This window comes from Amphimedon queenslandica, unplaced genomic scaffold (genome assembly GCF_000090795.2).
Source record: "Amphimedon queenslandica unplaced genomic scaffold, v1.1 AMPQUscaffold_13351, whole genome shotgun sequence".
NCBI lineage: Eukaryota > Metazoa > Porifera > Demospongiae > Haplosclerida > Niphatidae > Amphimedon > Amphimedon queenslandica.
The window spans coordinates 17199-35025 of record NW_003546413.1 but is presented as its reverse complement, the minus strand read 5'-3'; the positions used below and the strand labels follow the sequence as shown (position 1 = coordinate 35025).

The 17827-nt window shown below is 33.9% G+C and overlaps 2 protein-coding genes across 2 annotated transcripts; one reads left to right on the top strand and one right to left on the bottom strand.

The window, feature by feature from the left end:
- The first annotated feature begins 12 nt into the window (after positions 1 to 12).
- On the top strand, positions 13 to 2216 carry LOC100641554 (RWD domain-containing protein 4-like). Its single transcript, XM_003387326.2, has 9 exons — positions 13 to 124; positions 172 to 252; positions 314 to 423; positions 726 to 771; positions 1013 to 1238; positions 1417 to 1466; positions 1571 to 1573; positions 1629 to 1683; positions 2064 to 2216. Exons 1-9 carry the CDS (start codon positions 89 to 91, stop codon positions 2078 to 2080), a joined length of 624 nt encoding a protein of 207 aa, XP_003387374.1. The 5' UTR covers positions 13 to 88; the 3' UTR covers positions 2081 to 2216.
- Positions 2105 to 16576, bottom strand: LOC100641427 (clustered mitochondria protein homolog). Its single transcript, XM_019997821.1, has 41 exons — positions 16472 to 16576; positions 16258 to 16419; positions 15814 to 16139; positions 15438 to 15609; positions 14953 to 15108; positions 13993 to 14120; positions 13602 to 13671; positions 13353 to 13519; positions 12788 to 12834; positions 12655 to 12698; positions 12412 to 12471; positions 12264 to 12307; positions 12028 to 12212; positions 10745 to 10847; positions 10651 to 10698; positions 10206 to 10370; positions 10036 to 10076; positions 9739 to 9875; positions 9464 to 9554; positions 9253 to 9304; positions 8891 to 9205; positions 8124 to 8325; positions 8047 to 8076; positions 7832 to 7968; positions 7100 to 7243; positions 6400 to 6519; positions 6259 to 6288; positions 6073 to 6175; positions 5768 to 5840; positions 5609 to 5685; positions 5450 to 5553; positions 4945 to 5093; positions 4850 to 4892; positions 4265 to 4345; positions 3395 to 3520; positions 3191 to 3276; positions 3091 to 3126; positions 2894 to 2987; positions 2749 to 2832; positions 2659 to 2700; positions 2105 to 2287 (listed from the first exon to the last, which is right to left on the bottom strand). Exons 2-41 carry the CDS (start codon positions 16406 to 16408, stop codon positions 2270 to 2272), a joined length of 4281 nt encoding a protein of 1426 aa, XP_019853380.1. The 5' UTR covers positions 16409 to 16419; positions 16472 to 16576; the 3' UTR covers positions 2105 to 2269.
- Positions 16577 to 17827: the final 1251 nt, after the last annotated feature.

The window sequence follows — 17827 nt, the reverse complement described above, 5'->3', positions numbered from 1 at the left end:
TTAAAATTGCCTATTAATTTATTTTTATTGATGAAAAATTTTATTGACAATAAATCTCTATTGGACTAAGAAATAATTACCAATAAATATGGCTGAAAGTAATGAAGTAGCAGAATTGCAGCAAGTGACTGGCTCTCATTAGAAATAAATATTTTAACAGTTTTCTTTTAGGAAGAAAATGAAGTGCTGCTCTCCATTTATGAAGGAGACGATTGCTTCAAGAACCCAGAGCCGTTAACCTTCCAATACAAAGTATGTATGATTATGTATATGCATGTACATGTATATCAGGTTTTTTTATCGATTTACTAAGATCGGTGAAGCTGGTCAGTCAAATTCTTTTTTGGTTGAGGTGAAGTGGACGCAAAACTATCCTGAAGAAATACCAGAAGTATCAATGGATTCATTCTTCAATAATCACTTGTATGTATTAATGTTAGCATTATTATTATTAATTTATCATCATTATACTACCATTTTCATTCCGATTTTATTTATTTTTTTTTATTTATTTGTTTTTCTTTTCTTTTTCTTTCTGGCTGGCCATGCTTCCTTGGTCAGGCCTTCAGTTTTTCTCTTGTCTAGCTCTGTTCCCTCCTCTTAACTTTCATTCTCATTGTCGCTGTAATTAAAATAAATAAATAAATGTAGTCCGAAAAAAGTTTGAGTTTTGGGCTATAGGAAAGGCAAAAAAGCCTAAATTAAATTTTACTGTCATTTAATAGGTCACACTCAACTAAATCTGCTATTAAAACAGCACTACTAAATGAGGTAGATCTGTCTATTAACTCTAAATTGTGTCTAATAAAATGAATTATTTTAAATTTCTCTATGAAATTATGCTATATGTATTAATTTTAGTTTGTCAAAACAGCTACCATATAAAATATTATTGTTGCAAGCATTTACCATAGATATTCATAAATCTCATGATGTGCATGTACATCACATGTTTTGTAGTGAATTTTTGTACACTTGCAGGCATGCACTCATAATACTCTCATTCCTTCAGGCTAGCAGTTTAATAGGGAGCCCAATGACTTACACTTTATTTGAATATGCTAAAGAGAACCAGGATGAACTAGTAGTGAAAGAACCTGAAGAAGAAGAACAAGAAGAATGTGAAGCAAGAGAGAGTGCTGGAGCAACAGGTGAAGGAGCTGTCACTAGTAGCAGTAAATCTAAACCAAAGGTTCACTTGAGTAAAGCAGCAAAGAGAAGACAAGCAGACAAACTAAGTGAGAGAAAAGAGAATAAGAAGAGAGAGAGAGGGAGGAGTGTAGACATAAATTGAAGGGAGGTAGGTAGTTAGAGATCATAGATATAATTAAATGTATGGTAGAGATGGAGGGAGGGTGAGTGTGTATGTATGAGAGAGAAAGGAGCTGATTTATCCAGTGTAACACATACATGTAGACTCACAAAAGGAGCTACCAAGAGGTCATGATTGGGTTGACATAATAAAAGTAAGAGAAAACTAATGATATGGAATCTCTTCTAACTGCGCCATTTCTTTTTTTCTATATGTATCTCTGTTCTTTTAATATTGTCTCCAAATTACTGGAATTAGCATGTAAGAAAGCAATACAAAAGTATTATTGAATTTTGATAATTATATAATAAAATAGTTGAGCCAGACAGGACACAAGTCAGCAGGACCAATCTCAGAACCTACATATAAAAGTAAGTATTATCATCAATTAGTATCTTTTTGTGGTTGGGATCGCTATTTTTATTTGCCGACAAAAATCTGCACAAAATCTCCCTTTTATTGCAATTTGAATGTCCATTTTGTCTAGAAAGTTGATTCTGATCAAAATTTTGAGTTACCATAGCTCTGAGCATAAATACTGTGCTTAAACTTTGACAATAGCCACAGAAGGCTTTACTGGGCTCACCTAGTGACATGACAACAAACATCAAATTTGCTTTATTTCAACTTTAATGTAACTCTGTGCTATTTGAGCATCTAAATAATTAATGTCATTTCTGTGGGCTTTTGTCTCCCAACCATAAAAACATTATAGCTTTAATATCAATTGTGATACTCTTCTTTATTGTAGTGGATATTCCTCCGTAAGAAGACTATAAATTCAAGAGATTATTTTTATTAAAATTAAATAATATGTAACAATCATAATCTCTAACTCAATAAATAATAAATAACAGTAGTCATGATAATGTCATAATTTTATTTTTACACACATTTACTAATGATAATCTTTAAGTTGTCCATTAAGGAGGTATTGACACAGCATACGACAAGTATTCACTGTTTTGTTCCCTTCTAAAAAGAATAATACGTTCAAAATTAAGTGTTTTGAATGTTATTAAGACTATATAGCTGGTAATTTTGGAGAGAGTAAAATTGCTAAGTTTGGTGATTAGTGAGTTTTTATTTGGTTAATTAGCGGCCATGTGCCATTGAGCATGTACATGTATATAATGGCTCACAATGGCAAATTTTTGCTTTGACAAACGGTCATCAGAATGCCAAATTAGTTAATTTTTCTTCTAATTACCAGTTATACGGTAATATTAAATCATGCATCACTCTAATTCAGCAACATGAAGATTCCTTGCTTATAAATTAGTACAAAAAACCAAAAGACTTAAGGTAATATAAATGACAACATCAAAAATCATTAAACAACTCACAGAAGTTTTACTTTTATTGATACCCTGGAGAGCCAGCTCAATCTAAAATAACTCACTAATCATTGGCAATAGTTAGCAAACCATACTTACAGTCTGATCATAAGAGACTTGCTTCTCAGTGATATATCTCACGTCTTTATAAGATTGAACAGTACGTGCATGATCTGGGCCAAACTAAATGTGAGAAAAAACAGTTGAGTGACCTAGATGGCCTGGTATTAACATTACTGCATACTTTAGTTCTATAGATATTGTATGCTTTTCTCTCATTTTGTTTAGCTTCAGCAAATGCTCCAATGTGAGTCAATGAGTTGGCAAGAAGATGATGACTAGAGAAAGAGAGGGAGGGAGAGAGAGGAGGGGAGGGAAAGAGGAGACAAAACAAAGAGAAAAGGGTAAGATAAGATGTACATGTAACTTGTCATTACTAACGTTGTGGCTACAGTTATTGATTGACTTCCATGAAACCTAATGAACAGATACAAGAATAAACAGCCCAGCCTTAATTCTCTTGATTAATATACTAGCTCACTTGTTTTGTAATCTAAGAGCACTTTCCAGATATGCCTGACTTTCTTCATAATGACCAGCATTACTCAGTAGTAAACCAATGTAAAACTACACAGTGAAATAAAAATAAATAATAACAATTATGGTACAAAATTTACAATACTTTTAAACAATACATGTACATGTGTATGATGAAACAAGAGTACATTGATAAAACAATACTTACATCAACATTAGACATTTCAGGATGATCCTCACCATGTGTTAACATTATTAGATACCTAACTCTATACAGCAATCTTAACGCCACAACATTCCTCTCAGCCCCACAGCAATACTGAGCCAAATGGAACTATATAAAGAAAAATCAGTGGTGTGCTTAGTTGTTGAAATTATCATGATCATGGTTTCCCACAGGATTTTTAGCATTATGCTCTCAGTGAATTTTTAAAGTTGTTCCAAATGCTGATAAAATATCTCGCAACGTATTTTCCCAAAATTTAATCAAACATTGCAAGGGTAAAATTTTTATTAAACTTTCTGATACATATAAAAGTTCTAATATAGTGTAAAAATTTTGAGCAGACTCTAATCAAAATTGAAATTTTTATAAATTTTAAAATTTGCTTTAAAATCAGGCCAAAGACATGGTACATGGTATTTGGCCAAATTTCCCCAAAAATGACTTAGGAGAGAATTGTCTGTGCTTCTAATTTTCTGATAACATGCCCTTATGTTGTACAGAAAGTTGAAGCTCAATCTGATCAAAATCATATTTTCATTAATTTTTAAATTCTGCTAAAAGTGGGGCCAAATACCAAAGACTTTGGTTTTGACCAAATTTTGCCAAAAATTGCTCAAAGAGAAATTTTTCTGATACATATACATGTCCTTATGATGTATCAAAGTTTGAGCTCATTCTGATCAAATTTGGATTTTTTTATGAATTCCAAAGTTACTCTAAATGAGGACTAATAGGCTTGTCAGCTCATGAAGCATGCCTTTTAGCTCACTTAGCATGCTTTGTGGGAAACTAATAGTGCGATAAATTAATAAAAATTACTATTGTGTGTGTGGCTAGTTATTAACAACTAACATAGGCTGATATGGAGCTGGAGTGGTCCACTCCTAGCAGTCTCTCGTACATAATGACGGTTTTGTGTTGATATGATATTGCCTGAAGATTAAAAAAGAGAGAAATAAAATGTAGCAAATCAATTTAAAATTAAATCTCAAGTAAATAATTAATAACTATCTTGTAAAGAAATTAAAATATTAAAAAGTTGTAAACTGTTTTGAACTAAAGTCTATTCAGTTTCAGCTGATGTATTGATCTTTCGTAATAATTTTTGATAAACCAGGAATTTAGAAATTTTGTTTTTACCATTAGAATTACTACGTCCTTCCCATCCTTTAGAAAAAAAAAGAACGGGTCAAAATGACAAGGCCTTAGCCTTTTTAGGATGTCCCTCTATAAAGTCAATGACATAACTTTGACCACAATTATGCAGCTAGAACAGCTAGAATAAATGCAGCTGCTATTACAACCAGGGGTCAGGTGAAAGTGAATAGACTTTAGAACATACATAACATCTTAACTCAGTATCAGTCATTTAAACTAAACTACATGTACAACCAGTCGATACATGTACATGTACATGCACATACATGTATCACTTACTAGTTTACTGTCTCCTAGAGCATGATGAATTCGTGCAATAACTCTATATATAATAATACAATGGAATATATAAGTACTTAAATGACACCACTCACTTATAACAGTTTGCTATGTTGACATGTAGTGGCCCAAAGACTTGAGCAAACAATTGGACGGCTTCCGATAGATAGTCAAGAGCAACTTTAATATTACCAGACTGCAACTGAACCTGAGCCAACTCATACAAACCAGAGGCTTCAAGAGGCTAGGGGGATTGAGGAAAAGAAAATTGAAGATAAAAAGAAAATTAGAAAGACAATAAAATTGTTAAAGATTGAAGTACACATACATGTAAAAGACATAATATACCGTCAATCTGGAAATTTTTATTGTGACTTTAATTTTACTGGATTAGAATTCCAAAAAAAATTAGATCACCCGTATAATTATATGCCACATTCAATAATACATGACACAGTCTTATTTAGTAAAAATTAAACTACAGCACAATTTAAAAACAAAAAAATTTTCTACCGCACAAATTTCCTAAACTACAGTATAAATTATATTGTGTAGCAAAAGTGATTTTAGAAAGCAGTAATAAATGAAGTTTTGTCTCACTTTAAAATCAGTATGCTTAACAACAGGTACAATACAGGCAATATCATCTTCACTGAATGGAGCAGTCAAGGAAAACTTGTAATCCTTCAATGTAATCTGTACTCCTGATAAGTAAGGGGTGTGGTCAATGAATATTAATAAGGTATGATGCCATCTAACCTGTTTTGTTACAGAATTCCCTGAGAAGAGAGACTTTACTAACACCACAAGTAGTACACATGTGAGTTACAGAATTACTAGAGAGAGATATATATAGACATTAACGTACATGCATTGTACATCATTAAATTAATATTGTTCATTCATTTATTAGCTTACTATTCCAGTGTGTACAGGAAATGCTGAAGTACATCTTCCACTAAAAGTTTCCATAACTTTCCTTGAGACAAGTCTAAACAAAATATATCATCAATGTATATGTACAAGTTGCATATAATCCACTGCAGCTATTGTACAAAGAAAAGGTAAAGTAAACATACACTGGCCTTTGATCATGATAAATGCACTGCAATGGCTCCATACATTAATAGTAACATAATACAGTCATTACATGTTCACATAGAGTGAATGCACAACATTATGCTCTGTATGTCACACATGCTGTAAGAGATATAGCACAATACCTTTTCCAGCAGATGTAGTTTTAGTGACTGGACCACTGGCACCACCACCACTACCTCCTCCTCCCTTCTTCTTCTTGGACTTCTTTTTTGTAGTAGCAGCAACCTGAGAAAGAGAGAGAAAGAGAGAGAGAGAGGACCAATGATACAACAGGAGAGTAGGAGACAATAGTACTGTACAGTACTTACTTCATCAGAAACAATTTCTTCAGTATCAGTCTAAGAAAATAAAAAAGAGCAAAGTCAAATAATGACAACATTACAGTTACATGTACACTAAATGTATGTACAAATGTATTGTTAGTGTAGTATTATCACTGCATATCTTACTAGTAAACAGTTGAGGAAATGAGCCACATTGGCTGATACACGGTTCAATGGAGTCGTTAATAAAAGCTTCCTGAATCTCTTCTTAGCAGTTCTTAGTATCATCTCAGTAACACAGATCCTCTACAAGATAATATACATGTACATGCATATACAAACATACAAGTATAGTGTCATTATTATGTAAAATGATGGCAGCTCCGTGTGGAGAAATTGCTGATACAGTACGTCCTCGATTATCCGTACCTCTTTTATCTGAACCCTCGTTTATCCAAACGCATGGCTGTCTCTAATGCGCATGCTCAGACTAGTTAATTTATTAATAACCGGTTAAAATGGCTGCTGCAGTAAGGAGATCACGAGCTTAACCAAGAGGAAGGCCATTAAAGAGAAGCCTGAGATGCTCTGGGAGTTAGGGAAAGGAAAGTCATGCCCATTTAATTTTCAAAAAAGTATAGGATAAGTCGGTCTACTGTATTCTGCGCTGTATTTCACTTATCCAGACTATTCAGCTACCTGAACATCTCTCCCAATAGAGGTGCACAAAGGTGTTCGGATAATCGAGGACGTACTGTACCAAATTAGCTACTATTACATGTACCAGTAACTAAAGAATCGCCAAAAAATTGCCAAAATTATATTTTGGCAAAACTGCTAAACCCACAAACAAGTACCATTATATGTTAGGAATTAGTTGACTTACATGTATGTGGTCCAGATCTTCCCTTGTCTTGGCTAGCATTGCAATCTTTCCAATATAACGAATATTGATACCCCTTGAGTGGAGGAGGGATTTCAATGAGGTGCCATCAATTGGTGATATATTAAGATATATACAGTCTCTCACCTACAGGTATAAGCCAATTATTAGTACATACATGTACGTTAACAGTATAGCCGTATGGTTTATCATGGCCTCAAATTTTTAATGTTTAAATTTTCTTTGAAATTAACATTCGTGATTTAATTTTTTTTAAATATTTAATTGATGTTCACAAATGTAATGGACCTGCACAAAAATTAATTCCATACTTAAAAAAAAAACAAAATTTCTGCATGACCCTAGGACAATACAATAACTATAAAAAATATCTAAAATTAGACTACAAATTATAAAGCATTCACAGAAAAATTTTCATGCTAAAAGAAGTAGAAAGTATAATGTAAACCAAAAATAGTATGAAATATGCAACAAAAGAAAATTAATATGTCGCACGGCGCCTTTTTTCGATGGCTGTAAATTTGGCGGATTTTGAGACTTTATGAAGATTCACAAAAACTACTTCTGCAAAAATCAAATTATTATGGTACAAGATGGTAAGAGACGGTATAAATTCACAAAAATCAAATCTGCAAAATAGATCTTTAGGCCAACTTGTGAAATTTACAGCCCTAAAAAAGGAGCCCTACGGTACATGTACATGCATGTACTTACAAATTTAGGTAGAGCATTCTTTGTTAAGTAAGTTGATAGTTCGTTGACATTGACATTATCTTTATGCAGGACTTCTGCTGAATCAGCATGTGTGATACCAGCAGTCAATATATCAGGATTGAACAAAACATCAAAATCTAAAATTAACAATAAAATATAATTATTTATAAATAAAATTAGTAAATGAGTTAATTATTCAAAAATATTAATCATACCTTTAAACTTTGTGGGAGTGGTCTCGGTTGCTATGACAACAATATGAAATAAGAAAAGTGATAATAAATGAACTAACTTGATTGGTCAGTTTTATCGTTAGTCTTTCCTTCTTGCTCATTCTTTTCGGCCACACCCCCTTCATCAAGATCAGGTTTCTCTACATTGGACTGACCACCCAATAATGAGCTAAAACTAGTGGGTGTGGTCTTTTCAAACTCCACCCCAGCATCATCTTCATTGGCTAGAATGATAATGGCAGGAGAACTAGACTCAAGAGCCTGGACAAGAAAGAATTAAGAATAAACAATAAATTTTGGGGCAATTAACTTAAAATTTTTAAAAAATACACATATCCATTTTGATCAGAACCAACTCAAACTTTCTATATAAATGTATACATGTACATGTACATACGTGTTAAGGCTCCCCACAGTGCTCAGGTACATTTTTGTTGGTAGGTTTTAAAATCAGGGTATTTTTTTATTGCCAGGAGGGAATTTTCCATTTTAATAATTCTTCTAATACATACACACAAATCCACATGCTGTATGAATTTTTGAGCTGATTCCAATAAAATGAACTTTTAATAAATTTTAAAGGTACTAAAAATCAAACCAAAGTTCTTGTACAAATTTTCCTAAAAATGACTAGGAGTAAATTCTTAATTTTAATAACTTTTCCCCTGGTCAAATTTAGAAGCAACATGAAGCAACTGATTCTGAACACAATATGAGTTATACATGTACAGTAACTTATCAAACAAGTAAATGCTAAAACTACATGCATAGATAGTCTATAATTCAAAATACATAAAAACAAAAGCTAGGCTCAAGCCCTAAATACCTGCAGAGATGGGAACTGGGTGTGGTCAATAGAGACATTATTCAAAACAGCATCAGCATCACCCAATGAACTAAGCGAAATATCAATATCTTTATTTAACTGTTCCAATTCATTCTCAGCAATCATGTTCATATCTTTATCAGGTGACAGGCTGGCTTGAACCTCTTCATTAGTAACCACACCTCCTTTACTAGGTGAATCAGCTTTAGGCTCATTCTGTCCTTCACTGGTGACTTCGGTCTCGTTATTAGACACACCCTCTTTATCAGCTTCACCCCCTTTATCAGCTTCAGACTTTTGCTGCTGTGATAGAGTCTAAAAAATAATGTAATATTAAGCCACGAGTCATTGTTATTATATACTTTTTTCATCTCCTCAAACATATGGAGCTCCATTGCTAACCTTTGACCAGCACTAGAGAGAGAGAGAGAGAGAGAGAGAGAGAGAGAGAGAGAGAGAGAGAGAGAGAGAGAGAGAGAGAGAGAGAGGGAGAGAGAGAGAGAGAGATGATTGTCAAAATGGCAGTGCTCTTTACGTTCCCCTCCCCCCTCTCTCTCTATTCTCTGTCCTTACCACAAGTAATGGTCCATTAGTTCAGGACGGAGTACATAAAGTTTATGTCTTAAGTTTCTTGTGACTGATGCTGCTTCTCCTCCTTCATTACCTAGCAAAATTATAACAATACAATAAATAGAGTATACAATATACATCATGTACCATTAATTCAATAAGTACACTATATAGTAGACTAACAGTAAATCAATTTCTCAGATAATACAAACAATCTTCCATTTACATGTACTCTCCCTCCCTCCCTCTCCCATCCTTCCTCTCTCTCCTTCACTTACTATAAGATGAGTAGTTTGGATCTGGTGGTAATATTCTGAACAAATCAAGTACATAATGTCTTCCATCAGTTCCATCAATACCTTTAACCTCAACAGATACTGGTATATCAACCTCTTCATTGGACTCTGTCAGAATTCTAAAAGCATAAAATAAGATAAGAAATAAAAAAGGAGAAATCAAAAGATGCAATAGTGTATGTCATAAAATTATTTCTTTCATGCATTAAAATGTAGCAAATATTGCTGCAATATTACAAGTATATTAACATATTTTTTATAGTGTATGCAAGTCTTTACTTGTGAGGTCTTATGTGAAGCTTACTGCCACATTGGGTCAACTGTAATTGGAGAGAAAGAGAAAAGAAAAGTGAGAAAGATACACCATACATGTACATACATATAATGTAAGTGTTTAAATATTTCAAGGTATAATAAATAATTGACAATCAACACTTTACTATAATTACCAATTTCTCAAATTCCTCATTTCTTGTGAAATTCTTTCCATTATCCATTGACCCATAGACTATTGAAGTGTCCTGCTCTCTCTGCAACAGACCTGGTACTATCGTCTGAGCAAAGACTCTGTAACCACGATAATCTATAAGGACTGCCCCCAATGTGTGTAGGCCCTAAATAAAAACAGTATTAATTATCAATGAATAAAATACATGTAAATACTAAATAGGTACAATTGTATACACACATGTACATGTAGCTAAGGTAATGTGTAACCTAAGAGCAGTTACAGTGAAACTGGTATAGTAGTATTATTGGGGGCTTTCAAGTACATGTAATTTGACTATTTTTGCATGCACATAATGGTTTAAAATGTAGTTATGGCTATCAAAATTCCTCTTCCAAATTACATGTACACACACATGCATATATGCATACATGTACATTGAATACCTTGATTCCAAGTTTTTCTAAAATGCTAACTCCTTGAAGATCATAGTTCTGCAAAAGCATTCAAATAATTTGTTATAATTTCAATTAAACTTACAGCTGCAGCATGTCCGGCTTCATCTCCTCCAAAGTCTTTAAAGTGGCCACGCCCATCAAATCCGGTACTGAAGAAAATATTATTCCAAAGGAACATGTGATTGCTAGAAAGAGTGAGAGATTGAGAGAGACATACAGATAAGCAGAGAAATACATGTACAGTACATGCATGTATATGCTTACATGTACATGTACATTGTGCACATAATGCAAATTTTAGGGTATAAAAGAATTTGAGCCTGATATACCGTATAGCATTTTAATTTTGAGGAGCAAAACTTTAACTGTTTTCACGGGTTAGCACGCAACTGTGAAAATAAAGATCCATTAAATATTCAATTGCCATTAAAGGTGTGACATATCTATGGAATCTGCAAAAGTTATTTCCGCAAATAATTAATAATATTAATCCGCAAAATGAAAGCTCTATACGGTAATTTGGCTAACACCAATTGAGCTATAATTTAGTGAAATCATTATTAATTTTTTTGCCAATGTCACTGTTAGAGTTGCACCGATACAGAAATTTACCGATAAAGACCGATACCAATAACCAATCCGATATTAATAACTGATATTAAAGTTTATTAAATAATTATTAATAAACTTTAATCAATAACATAATTTATTATAACCAAAGTTCTTTTTACCTAAAAGTAGTATTTCTGCCAAGAATTGCACATACATGTAGCAAATCTACTGTCTTCACTAGTTTTGTAATAGTCCCATATACATGATGGTTTTTGGACATCTATCTTTGGCACAGTAATAAGCTAGCTAAGCCTACGCAGGTGGACTCACCGAGCTGGTGCAAAACCACATGTTATTATAATAACATTACACGTGACTAATTATCCTACTGAGCATGCGCAAAACCATCCAATTTGTATAAACTCGGATACTTTGTCAACAGAAGATCTTCTCAACCTGTTCACTACAGATGACATTTTAAACATTAAATTTACTTAATTCTAATTTTATGCTCTATTGAGTCTGTTATTATTAATTAACTATTATTAATTAACTATTAACTGTTATAACATCGGAATCAGTAGCTTTTTTATAACCAATAACCGATATTCTCAAAAAAGGCCGATAAGCCGATATCTGATAAGCCGATCACATTATCGGTGCAACCCTAGTCACTGTACTAAATTACCAACAACAAACTCTTTGGGCCAATGTTCCCCTAATTCGGTTTATCAATAACACACTTAAGTACATTGTGTACATACAGTAGACTGATACCCTCTATCCTTCTTCTTCCCCCTCTCCCTCTCTTACCGTTCTAGTTCTGATGGATTGAGTGGGTATAACTGTCCATCCACAGCTGCTTTAGCTCCTCTGATGGCCGCCTGTACAAAATCAGACTGGACTTTAAACAGAGCCCTATCTCTAAACACACGATGCTGTAGAGTACTGGATGATAATTCCCTCGTGGTCTGTAGCTCTTCATTCCAATCTCTTAGCTATAATACACAATCATCTCACAATCATGCGATGCAATAGGTATGACTTACTTGACCCACTAGTAGTTCATCAGTTGCTGCTTTGAGCCCACAGCCTACAGTTAATAACAGTATGCAGTTGCAATAACAGCATAATAATAACAGTTTGCAATAACAGCATGTAATGAAGAGGAGTGATAGGGGAGAGTTAGTGACTTACATTCGTCCGTTCGGAAGGTAATGGGCTTTACATCTTGCTTGGGAAGTAACCAAGGGTACACTACATGTATAATAATAATAATAACAATGAAATAAGTAATAACAATTAAGTTAACAAAATAAAACTAAAAAACACAAACTCTACATGTATTACTATAGAAATACTCTCTGTAACAAAATATAAAAGAGTTAAATGTAGTAGTAATTTTAGTGAACTGTGAATTATGAACATGTACAAATTCACCTGGATAAGGAACTGGAAAGATTTCATAAACATTCTTCCTTTCTCTAATCAAAACAATAACAAGGTTATAATCATATTGAATACATAATAGGAATATAGAGCAAATTGCAAATAAAAATGTACACCAACTCACCCATCCTTCTGCAGTAAACTATAGTTCTTTCTAAAGAGAGCACTAATCTATACAATAATGACAAACAGTACAAATAAATGTTATACTACGTTTACACTACGGAACTGGGCCAAACCGTGCTGAGCCAGGCTAAGCTGGCCCTGCTGTACTAACCATCCTGGCCTGGTTTGGCCCAGCTAACTTCAGCTCAGTTTGGTTACTGTTTACACTATCAAATGAAACTGTGCTGGCCCACTTTAAACAGGGCTGACTCAGTTAAAGAAGCTAGTGTAAACATAGTATAAAAGCACATGTACAAATTAAAGTGCATGTACTGTACCATACAGGGGTTTCATTTTGTTGGCATAAAATTTTGCAAATTTGTCCAGATTTGCCAATTGCTGGTATTCTTCCTAGTGTGCAACACCTTCTTTGTGCAATTTAATATAGCAAATTTAATGAAAACGTAAAATTGGCAAAATTTATTTCCAGTGGAATATAACCTCTATACAGTATTTGTAATTGCACTCATCAAGTGCATTTAAATATTCAGACAATACAAGTAGCTATAATGCATACACTGTACCTGCTGTAATAAGGTAACCAAGTGCTGACAATGATGAGCGACCTTCCTTGGAGTAGGATCAAAACTAACATCAGGCACACTTCTGTTTAGATAGAACCCACTGGGGCAGGCAGTGATACAAAACTCCTCGCCCTCCAGCATCTTCACATCAATATACAGCAAGTCACCTTTAAATAATAATAATAATTAATGTGGGTTAATTGATGTGGGCGTGGTACAAGCTGTGGGCGTGTCCAAACTTTTACTCACCTTTGAATTTCCTGTTAGGAGTAGGAGGATTCCATTGGCTGTAGGAAAGTCTCTTGAGACACTCGTAATTCTAAAAAAAGATCAATGCGATCTTAAATATGCCATAACTGTGATGTAATTTGAGAGCTTTGAAATTCCTTTTGTAATTTGAGTACATTAATCATACACTGTATTTTGATATGTACAAGCATGATATGCAATGAATGACAGCAATAAATAAACTGATTGATCAGAATCACTCAAAACTAGCATAAAATTTATATAATTACGAAATTCTTATCAATAAAAGTTAACCAATGGCCTGGTATTTCGACAAGTTCTTCCAAATGCTCACAAAAATCCATAAAATTGCTAAAATTTGCACATGTACATAAGTATTAATACTGTTTACCTGGTGGTATTGAGCTAATTTTTCAGGATAAAAGTTAGAGATGAAAGGAGGAGAGGCAGAAGTAGAGGAGCTTGGAGCAATATAGTCAGGAGGTAATGGAATATCTGAAGGCTCTGAGGACTTTGAATCTAAAAAAGAGAGAGAAATGGAAAGGGGGGAGAGAGAAAGAGAGATGAAAGGGGAATTTGAGCTAGTTACTACTACACACAGATGCATATGTACAATGTACAATATATCTCCACACATGCTCAAAGAGAAAAAATATTATTCAATATTATCCAATTCAAAATATCCCTGCCAGCTGGATAAGCAACATAGCCACAACTAATTACTACACAAAGAAGGAAATCCCATTATGAGTTAAAGAACTCATGGTATTACATGTAGGTGGAATTTAGGCTATAAATTTATAGAAACTGTACCTGCATGTACATAACATGTATAGTATTGAAAAACTGTACTTTACTCTAATCTTGAGTAAAGTATGTAGATGCAACAATGTACACTATGCCTTGTGTTCTTAATAAAAAGACAACACAAGTAATAGAACATAGCTTGTATATGCATGAACACAGACAGCTACATGTACAATGTACATGTATGTATATTACATGTCAGCATTAAATAGAAACAAGGAGGCACAAAAGCAAAGTACATGTTGTATTTGCACTACAGTATAAGGAAACACAAATACACGTGTACATTGCACAGGTGTAACACATGTATCAAGTGAATGTCTCAATGCTTGCTTGCACTAAAAGAAAGTTGCATAATGACTCCATTGAAAGCACACAAAGACAGAGAGCAATTTTTATAGGTATTTTAATAAGACATGTTTCCATAGTTCACAATGACAGCTGGCAGGAATACATGTACAATAATAAAAATTAAAATTTCTCCACAGTCCACACAGAAATACAGAATAAGAATACGGTAGAATAATGAGTGAAAGATTAATACCTGTAGGTGTAGCATCAAGGTTGGTACTGATGATTGGATTAAGGAATGAGAGGGAGAGACCATTGCTACACGTGTATGACGACTGAAGTACATCCACTCCAATCAACTCTTGTAGTCTTTGGATGTGAACCATTACATCTCTTAGTGTATATGGCTCTAGAATAAGAGACAGGAGCAAACAGAAAAAAGGATAAGAGAGGGCTTTGAAAAGATTAGTGGGTATATGTGTCAATAGCAATAATTACGATCTAGACTGTATCATTCAATATAGACAACATCAATATCATATTGAGAGACACAATAGGGACAATGCACACTATACAACTGCAACATGTCACATACATAAGAATAATCAAAATAAGAACACCCTCTCTCTCTTTCTCTCTCTTCCCCCCTCTCTTTCTTTCTTTTGCCCCTAATTTAAAATACTCCATACTTTATAATAATTACATTACATGAATCACACTATGTGCAGTTGTTTGTACCTTCAACTAGTTCTATGACTGAACCATCCTTTAGACCGGAGACAGAGCCAATCTCTGAGAAGTTGTCAAGCTTCCTTCCTCTCAGCCTTAATGAGAGACATGTCCTATAGCAACAGTCAGGTTTCTCAAATGCATACTGTAATAAATCATTCACTGTGTCTTTAGCAACATGCTAGAGAAAAAGAGAGAGAGAGAGGATATATATATATATATATATATATATAGAGAGAGAGAGAGAGAGAGAGAGAGAGAGAGAGAGAGAGAGAGAGAGAGAGAGAGAGAGAGAGAGAGAGAGAGAGAGCACATGTCATAAGCTTCAATTGAAAAATAGTGAAAACTACATCAACAATTACATGATCATTCCTCCCTTGCTCACCATGATATCAATAGTATCAGTCTGTCCTGGTAATAATAATTTCAATGAAATCGTCCTAAAGTCTTCCTTCTCATCTTTTTCATTTCCTCCTTTCTTCGATCGTCTGGTTTTACGAGGAGGTCCGACCCGACCCGGTAATTTGCTATCCTTAGGTGATGTCTCCAAGTCCTCTGACTCATTTTTAAGATTCAGTTCATCAGAGACTTCACTGGTTGGAGAGTAGAGCCCGTTAGTGGGAGGTGGGGTCGACCCTGCACTCCCTACAGAAGCCACGTTTCCATGTGGGGCAGGCTTGGACCCGTTCTGCTGCGGCTCAGAATGAGAACCTGAAACATGAGAATAGAATAACAATTTTCAAATTGCCATGCCAACAATTATTGTAAAACATTCGAAACTTAACACTTTTTGTGTAGACAAAAAAAATAAACACACTATATCTCGAACCTGCGCCGTTTTGTTCACTAGCACTTCCACTGTGGAAAGGACAACCAGAGGGAGAGAGAGAGTTTTGGCGGTCTACTGCTTGTTTGGCAGGAGCGGTAGTCTTCCCGGGCGAGCTGTTCTCTCCCTGTTCTTTCTCCATTACAGTAGGCATTGCTATTAGTCCTACAAATAAAATAGCAATATATCTACAAGACAAACGAGGGCTTTGTCTCACAGTGAGCATTAAAGTTGACTGAATAGGGAGAGAAGCTGAAGGGCACACTTTCACAGAGCAAGTGTGACACAACCACGTGTAATGGGTTCAGTAACACTCGGTTCACCTCCGGATACTGTAAATAATTTTTTATGAATAATCAGAATAAGTAATTTTATTTATCTATTGCATCATCTTTATTTGCATGTAATTGTAATAGCAATTGCAGATACAATGCATACAAAAGCTAAAACTGTATTACATTATACTAGAGTTCATTTATCTACATCATATTTTGTATTTAATAAAAAGAACAAATTTTATAATATTGATTTATGTGTTGTTAATTTTATGTTCTTTTCACCCCTTAGTCTTTCTTCTTTTCATGTCTGCTTGTCTATGTGAACAATTGTGTGTGTTTTTTTCCTTGTATTCTCTTCTTTCCCTGGCTGACATAGTGTTCTATGTTAGACCATCAGTGTTTCTACTGTACTAAGTGTACTTTCACTCCTCCTGTCTATTTTATGTTGCACTGTAAAGTTAAATAAATAAAAAATAAAAATAAAATAATACCGTCTATCTGGAAATTTTTAATGTGATTTTAATTTTACTGCATTAGAATTTTGCAAAAAAATTAGATTACCCATATAATTATATGCCACATTCAACAATACATGACACAGTCTAATTTAGTAAAAATTAAATCACAGCACAATTTCAAAACTCAAAAATTTTCTACCACACTAATTTCCTGATCTACGGTAATTTATAGGTCATAAATTGAATCATCAGTAATTGCAACAGGTGATGCTTCACATTCTTTGTAGGCTCTTTCTTTCATTCTCTTCATTAGTCTTATGAACTTCATATGGTTCACATATTTTTATTGTAATATCTTCAGTCCTATTGTGCAGGTGTTTTTAGTAAAAAAAACCTTTCAATCTAAATTCAATTGTGAAGGATTTTAAGGAGAGTTAACATTATTATTAGTTAAGCTACCATACATGTGAAAGACATCAATGGTAGTTAGTAAATTTGCCATTCCCCAGGTAGAATGCCAACAGCTATTTAACCAGAATTATTTGCTGATGAATTATAAAATTATGGTCTCTGTTACAATTAAATAATACCTGATCCTGATTGCTGTAGACCTAATAGTACTACAATAAGATCACTGAAGGGACCTCTTCCAGCAGAGTTGACAGCTGCTACACTGATAATATGCACAGTACCTAATACTAGATCATTCAATATGATTACAATTAAGATTATTAATTGGTTGTAGCAAAGACAAAGAAGTACATGTGTCTAGGTACTCCAGAAACTAAATAGAATACATAAATTGAATTAAGGATTGTACCTAGCTTTTGACAGTAT